Source organism: Galeopterus variegatus, unplaced genomic scaffold, assembly GCF_000696425.1.
Source record: "Galeopterus variegatus unplaced genomic scaffold, G_variegatus-3.0.2 Scaffold3678, whole genome shotgun sequence".
NCBI lineage: Eukaryota > Metazoa > Chordata > Mammalia > Dermoptera > Cynocephalidae > Galeopterus > Galeopterus variegatus.
In genome coordinates, this window is record NW_007729789.1 from 3,558 (window position 1) to 11,658 (window position 8,101).

Sequence of the window (8,101 nt, forward strand, 5' to 3'; positions counted from 1 at the left end):
TTACTTGTGTCTTCTGGTCCTGCTTGAGCCCAGTCCCATTTGGATCATTTCCACTTAACNTCACTTATTGGTGGGAGCTAAAAAAAAAAAATAAACAAATTAATTTACCCACAAACACACAGACACACAAAAAAACCGGGGGGGGGTGGCGTGGGGAAGAAGATATAACAACTATACTTTTTTTGTAGTTGTTACAACAAAGAAACGGAAAGGACATTCTTGGGGGGGAGGGGAGAGAGGGAGGAGGGCGGGAGGTGTCGGTGATGGGCCATAATAATCATATACATTGTATATTGACAAAATAAAAATTAAAAAAAAAATATCAGGGTAGAAGAAAGTAGCTACGATGAAAGCTGAGTGTGAGCCTCCTAGCAATGTTCTCTGGATTTGGTTAAAGCTGCCTTAGTAAAAATAAATGGCAAATAAAGAGGACAAGTACGTTTAGAAAGAAGTTATATACCACTTTAATGGGGCTGTCCAACATTCAGTCACACAGATCATTCTGAAACCTAATTGCTTTCATAGCCTTCTTATCTCACCAGAAGAGATCTGAATACTTTGGGAAAAAGCAAATCAAACATAGAAAGAGGTGCCATGATAAGACTTGTTGCTACAGCACTATGTAGTTAATGCCAGACTTTGGATTTCATCAGAGGGCATTTCTTCAGTCTAGGAAAGCTATACAAAGCCTTAGGACACTGTATTTACAGGACTTATTAATACAAGGATCCGTATCTACCATAACTTGGCCAGAGTCTTAACAGAATGGTGGAACAGCTCCCTCAAGAATCCTCATTTTCTTATCTGTGGAAAAGCTAATAGTTCTAAAAATATTTTCCTGGAAGAGGTTAGAATGGTTATCATATATCAATTGACTATAAAGCATGGTTATGTAAGCCAAGCTTGCATGCTAATATTGCACAAGGTAGAAAGCAATAAAACAGGACGATGCACTTCCTTGGGTCATCTGGTAAAAATGGAAGGAAGCTCTTGATTCAGTATCATTATGATGCCTCAAATTCCAGGAGTCCACCTGTAGCTGGCCTTCCAGTGTCACTGCCATCTTGAAATCTCAAAAGGGTACACATCTTCCACACCAATAGAAATAGAAATGAGAAAAAAGAAAACAGACAAAACATCCAAAACTCAAAGGGGTACACCAGCCATCTCAAACTGTGGTACTGTTCATTTCTTGAAGAGAATATATAATATTTCAAAATATTATATATATACATATATTTCAAATGGTACAAAGTAACTATAGATCCAAATTAGAAGACAGTTGATCGTTCTTCATGATCCCAAAAAATTTCACTGAGAAAACCCTTCTTTTAAGCCCACTTTCCAAGGTGTTGCCAAAAATTCTGAGTCTTCTCACTGTAGGATATTTCATTACACACAGTAAATGCACTGTGATTATCTGGTAACCAGTCAAAGTGCAAATAAGAAATCCATTTGGCTTGTAAATGTGTAAGATGTTTTAAATTCTCAAAATGTATTTTCCACAGGGTTGGTTTTCCTTTATTACCACAAATGCTTCTGTTAGGTTCTTGGGTGAATCTGAAACCAAAGAAAAAAGACATTTTAGGGAGAAAAGTACAAAATGAAGGCACAATGAAATGTGATTATGCAGAAAATGAGGACACCTGGTGTTTTTAGAATGTTAAAAAATTTTGTTTTCCTAAAAATTTTTCCTAAAATTTTTAGGAATTTTTAGGTATTTTTAGGTAATCTGAACTCAAAAATGTTAAAGTTTAGAGTAGTAGTTCTCAAATGGTGATCAAAGCATATTGACAAGTCACCATATTTTCATCAATACATTAAATTAATTTTGTCACAACTAAGGAGGAAGATTCTTGGGGCAATGTCCATCTGGGACTGGCTTCATGGGTGTGTGACCCGTGCAGTTGCACAGGGCTCTGTTCTGAAAAGGGCCCCTTGCTTGGTTTAATGCCCTGCTGTTGCCATCTTAAAATTATTAATAAGTTTTGAACAAGGGCCCTGTTTTTTTTTTTGCATTGGGCCCTGTAAATTATGTAACCAGTCCTGTGTCTATCTGATGAGCATTTGAGTTGAGATGGTCTTTCCATAGCCTTGTCCAATTGGCCTGTTGGAAGAGGTAGGAGTTGGCATAAGGTTAAGTCATTGTCAAAGATGGACCACATCTGTGAAGGAACACTGGATACTTTGACAAGATGAAGAACTGTTCCATTCAATGGCATAGTGTTCAAGGGTGATCAAGAGCACACTCCTATAACTGTAGATGACATTTAATCTATTTGAATACTGTCTCCAAACCTCAAATATTCAAAAGGACACATATACAGAGAACCACTGGTTGAGAGTATAAAGGACATTGTAATAAAGCTAAAGCCTCTACACTAGAGTTCTAAGAAATAAGGCATTTCTCTTTATCATCTCTTAATTCTTTATAGTTTTAGAAACTGAGTGTTCTGAATCCAGGGATGGAAGTCCATTTAAAGCTTTACGGGGCAGGCAAAAACAATACATTTTGCACTGAAGGTTGGTTGCATCAAGGTAGAATGAATGAGAAATCTCCACGCATTTATTTTGCTATCCTCTCCTAAATAATAGGGCCTTCTCAACCTTGGTTTCTTACATTCCAATGGCCTTCATCACCTTTTGTTTGCACTGTCTTTTTTACCAAAAGGATGGAGAATGTGACATTTACAAAACTGAACTGAAATTGCCTTTCTTTTATCTGTTCTCCTCAGCCAACCCTAGACCATGTCCTCTATGGAAGACCAGGTGCTCTGTTATGTCCGCCATCACATCCTCAAGACTTTAACCCACTAAATTTAGATAGTAGAGACTTAAATATATTTATTAGCTAAAGAAATGAATTCACTTGAATTTGGGGCAATTGTGATAGTAGTATGGGTTTTTCTTCCTTCCTGCAATTCCCTCAATATTTTCTATGTCTTTTAATGTCTCTTCCTCATTTTCTAATTTTTTATCTTTATGGACAGCAATTGGTATTATTTTTTTTTTAGAAATCTCTCTCTCTTTTAAAAGATTTTTTATGCAAAATGGACTAGAGGTCAGAACTGTAAAGTCATAGGCACTCAGAACATTTCAGATCCAGTGGAATACTGAGTGAGAAAGAAACTGGAATATGTCAAAGTTGGTACTTTGCCCCTTCAGTAATATAAAAAACATCAGTTAATTGAAATGAGTGGAGAGATGCAAAATCAGAGTCACCACCAGGAGGAACACAGGAGAGTGTGGACAAATGATTGTGGTGGATTTGTATTGGGCCAGTCACATGAAACACCGATTTGACAAGATGGCTATCGTGGTTAGTTATGCAGTCTGAGGTCTGGTAACTCCACCTTTTAGGCAATGGAACTTGACCTTACATTGCATACTGTTGATTTACTCACTAGTCTGAGAGACATTCACATGTTGAATTGCAAATCCAAAGTTGTTTGATATTTCCCAAGGTATTACAACAGATTATGTTCTGCTATATTAATCTGCTAATTTTTCAAATGACTTTGTTTTTCTCCTCACTTTATTCCTTTCCTATTGCTGTCACCTAATAACTGTTCAATTTTTAGCTGGAATTAATATAGTATTGTCAAATAACTTATTGTCTCTAAGGGGACGTTTGTCTTTGTAGTGTATATGCATTATTCCTGCACATACAAGGTATAGATATGTTCTTGGATACCTGGAAAATAGCCTCCCCAACTTTCAAACTTATGTATTTAATATGTTACAGAAAAAAAATTGCTAGTTTTCTAAAACCACAGGAAAAAATCTCTAGTCAGTATTTAGGTTAGGTTATTTAATGAAATAATTCAAGTAATGATCAAACAGGGATGGCGTTAAAATTTGGCCATGAAACTTCACCCAGATGTATGAAGCTTCTGCCCAGAAGGATATGTGCTACCAGGTTTATTCTACTCCAGGACTGGTCTTGGAAAACCTCTCAAGGGTGATTCCTTCCTTTCCATAGGGTGGCATCAGGAGTCTTCCTCTCTTCCTTAGATTTATTTTTGATCTCCTGAAAGGAAAGCCTTTGCTTCATTCCATTTATGTTTTCTCCTTCCTTCTGTAGGTTATACTGTTACCAAGCTCCAACCTCTCCAAGGTTTTCCTTTAGACTGTGTGGCCTGTTCCCCAGGCTTGTCCACCTTCTGGGGTGTAGGTCATTTAGATCAAACACTAAATTTTTACTCTTCACCCTTCTTAAAAAATGCCATAACATTTTAAATTAGATCATGCTTTGAACCATCTTTTACTTATCTACATTTGAAAGACTTCTGAGAATTTTGTCTTAGGATGACAAAAATTTCCAAAATTTCTTTTGGAAATAACCTATAAAGTAGAAAGGTTTGTGAAAAATCTTTTACAGGGAAAGATAATGAAGTTCCAGGAAGTTTTCTTTTTTTTTTTGTTTTTGTCTTTTTCCGTGTCCGGCAACGGATCGCAACCCTCAGTGTTGCTCCCGTACCGGCGCCGCCGCGCTTCCCAAGCGGTGCACTATAGCAGTGCGCCACCGGGCCGGCCCTTTCCAGGAAGTTTTCTTTCAATTATCTGTTTTTGTCTTTTTCCGTGTCCGGCAACGGATCGCAACCCTCAGTGTCGCTCCCGTACCGGCGCCGCCGCGCTTCCCAAGTGGTGCACTATAGCAGTGCGCCACCGGGCCGGCCCTTTCCAGGAAGTTTTCTTTCAATTATCTTTACATCAGAGTTACTTTTTTAACAACAGTATGAAGGAAACTCTCAGTTGCCATTAATAATCTGGATGTGTTTCTTTGGCTTTTTTCTTTTCTGAGAGCACTCTCTTGAATCAACCTTACACATGAGAACAAAAGTGGTGGCTTTCTTTATCTTTCTTACCTCTTGGATAAGAAGAGAACAATGAAAACATATAACTCATAATAATTAAAGTACATCTGTGAATTACAGATGGTCCCTGTCTTACGATTTTTTGACTTTACGATGGTATGAAAGCCATACACATTCAACAGAAACTGTACTTCCAGTATCCACAAAACCATTCTACCATTCTGTTTCTCATGTTCAGTACAGTATTCAATAAATTACATGAGACATTCAACCCTTTATTATGAAACAGGCTTCGTGTTAGGTGATTTTGCCCAACTGTTACCAACAGAAGTGTTCTGAGCAGGTTTAAGGTAGGCTAGGTTAAGCTATGATGTCCGGTATGTTAGGTGTATTCAATTCACTTTTGACTTATTGTATTTTCAACTTTTGATAGGCTTATCAGGATGTAACCCCACCATAAGTAGAGCATCTAAAAACCGCTGAAAAGTAAAATGTCTAGAGTCAATATTGGAAGTGTGTTGGGATAATTGTGCTCTGAGGAAAAAAATACATAGGCCATACAAGAAAAATGAGTGCGAAATCTCTTTTCAGAGCATATGATCTAAGGACTGGTGTTAACATGCACTTACACAGAATGGGTGGCTCCTATGTGAAACATCTGGACTTAATTGGTGCCTTTTATGTTTAAAAGGGCTTATTTTATCATGAACTTTTTAAGGAAAGTGGTGGTGGTGGGGAATGTACATCAGTAGTAGTGTTAGGAAAGTGGTGGTGGTGGTGGGGAATGTACATCAGTAGTAGTGTTTGAGTCCTCTCAAGGTTGAAAAGTATACTTGGTCCAGTGCCCCCTTTTTCCTTCTCTAAAGACAGACTTGAGAATTCTCAGGTGACTGAGACACAGCTCATATGGTTGGAGAGCAATCCCCTATTTCCTTGCTTGAAATGGATGCACATGTCAGAACTGGTGTATCCCCTATTTTCAAATCCACTGCAATAGCGATTTATTTCTTTGTACACTCAACTGTCTGGGTTGAACTCAGCCCACCCAGGGCGGTAGCAAAGAGTATTCTCCAGCCTCTGTTACTTGGACAGATTCTGCATAATACTCCTGTAATTCTGGAAAATGTCTAGGGTGCATTTATAACATGGCTGATTATTTTAAAATATATTGTACAGAGGCCAAATAAAAGAAAGTTACATAGGCCACAAAAAAGAATCATTAATATTTTTTTTGTTTTTGTTTCAGTTTTTGAGTTTATATTCTATGTTCCAAGGAGTCTCCCAGTTGGTACTTGTGGAATTTCACATATTTAAATCCCAAAGTAATTTGGCTTGCACTGTGTTTCTTTACTGAAGTTTGGGTCTGGACACACCATGAGAGCAGGACTTACCTTCAAGAAAATGTAATTAGTTATTATTTAGAACAGGGAATAGAGATTTGGCAGAAAATATATAACATAAGTGTTCTGAGCAGGTTTAAGGTAGGCTAGGCTAAGCTATGATGTCCGGTATGTTAGGTGTATTCAATTCACTTTTGACTTATTGTATTTTCAACTTTCGATAGGCTTATCAGGATGTAACCCCACCATAAATAGAGCATCTATAAACCACTGAAAAGTAAAATGTCTAGAGTCAATATTGGAAGTGTGTTGGGATAATTGTGCTCTGAGGAAAAAAATACATAGGGCATACAAGAAAAATGAGTGCAAAATCTTTTTTCAGAGCATATGATCTAAGGACTGGTGTTAACATGCACTTACACAGAATGGGTGGCTCCTATGTGAAACATCTGGACTTAATTGGTGCCTTTTATGTTTAAAAGGGCTTATTTTATCATGAACTTTTTAAGGAAAGTGGTGGTGGTGGGGAATGTACATCAGTAGTAGTGTTTGAGTCTTCTCAAGGTTGAAAAAGTATACTTGGTCCAGTGCCCCCTTTTTCCTTCTCTAAAGACAGACTTGAGAATTCTCAGGTGACTGAGGCACAGCTCATATGGTTGGAGAGCAGTCCCCTATTTTCTTGCTTCAAATGGATGCACATGTCAGAACTGGTGTATCCCCTATTTTCAAATCCACTGCAATAGTGATTTATTTCTTTGTACACTCAACTGTCTGGGTTGAACTCAGCCCACCCAGGGCGGTAGCAAAGAATATTCTCCAGCCTCTGTTACTTGGACAGATTCTGCATAATACTCCTGTAATTCTGGAAAATGTCTAGGGTGCATTTATAACATGGCTGATTATTTTAAAATATATTGTACAGAGGCCAAATAAAAGAAAGTTACATAGGCCACAAAAAAGAATCATTAATATTTTTTTTGTTTTTGTTTCAGTTTTTGAGTTTATATTCTATGTTCCAAGGAGTTTCCCAGTTGGTACTTGTGGAATTTCACATATTTAAATCCCAAAGTAATTTGGCTTGCACTGTGTTTCTTTACTGAGGTTTGGGTCTGGACACACCATGAGAGCAGGACTTACTTCAAGAAAATGTAATTAGTTATTATTTAGAACAGGGAATAGAGATTTGGCAGAAAATATNCTTCAAGAAAATGTAATTAGTTATTATTTAGAACAGGGAATAGAGATTTGGCAGAAAATATATAAGCAACATGTTTAAAACACAGGTGATTAGATTCCAATCATACTGGCCTTAATTCAGGGTAGCTTAAAACAAGCTAATTTGTGAGGGCAACTTCAAATTATTTGGTAAAATCATTTTCAGGAAAAACTTAACCAAAGGGAAACTTGACATCCACCCTCCCCCAGCTGATTGAAATGGTTTCTGTAGGAACATGGCATGAACCAGACTCATTTCAGAATACTTTCCTCTGTAGGAATTTCATTGAAATGAAATACAATAATCCATGCTGAGCTACACCAGCGTATGCAGATGCTTGGTAATAAGCTAGGATGATTCAGGGATCCCTCCTGGATGCAGGCCAGCGAGATACTGCATTTACAGGTTAGAGTGATCGATAGAGGCAACTAACTTTGACACGCGAAGTGCCTCCACTTACTTTACATGTGAAAAAACGAGTGTTTTCTATATAGCACATGCAGCATTATTTTTGTTTTCTGCATTACAAAGCTGCCAGAACCAATTTTATTTATTGAAAACATGATGCTGAGAAGATCAAATTAAGACTCAGAATACAGGGGTTATAATCCAAGGTGCCTTTTTAAATTTGAGTCACCTTTATGGTAGACTAAAAGTTCAACTTACAGTTTTTGGATTTGTAACTGGTAGAGATTGCTTTAAAAAATACCCAGTAAATTAACACACAC

The 8,101-nt window shown here is 37.4% G+C and overlaps 1 protein-coding gene across 1 annotated transcript in view; it reads right to left on the reverse strand.

The window, feature by feature from the left end:
• Positions 1–440: 440 nt before the first annotated feature.
• The window catches only part of FAM19A1 (family with sequence similarity 19 (chemokine (C-C motif)-like), member A1), a 160,976-nt gene continuing 153,315 nt past the window's right edge, over positions 441–8,101 (reverse strand). Inside the window, exon 4 of the mRNA XM_008585705.1 lies at positions 441–1,560. Coding sequence (XP_008583927.1) covers positions 1,543–1,560 — 18 coding nt within the window. The 3' untranslated portion in view covers positions 441–1,542. The remainder of the gene's footprint in view (positions 1,561–8,101) is intronic.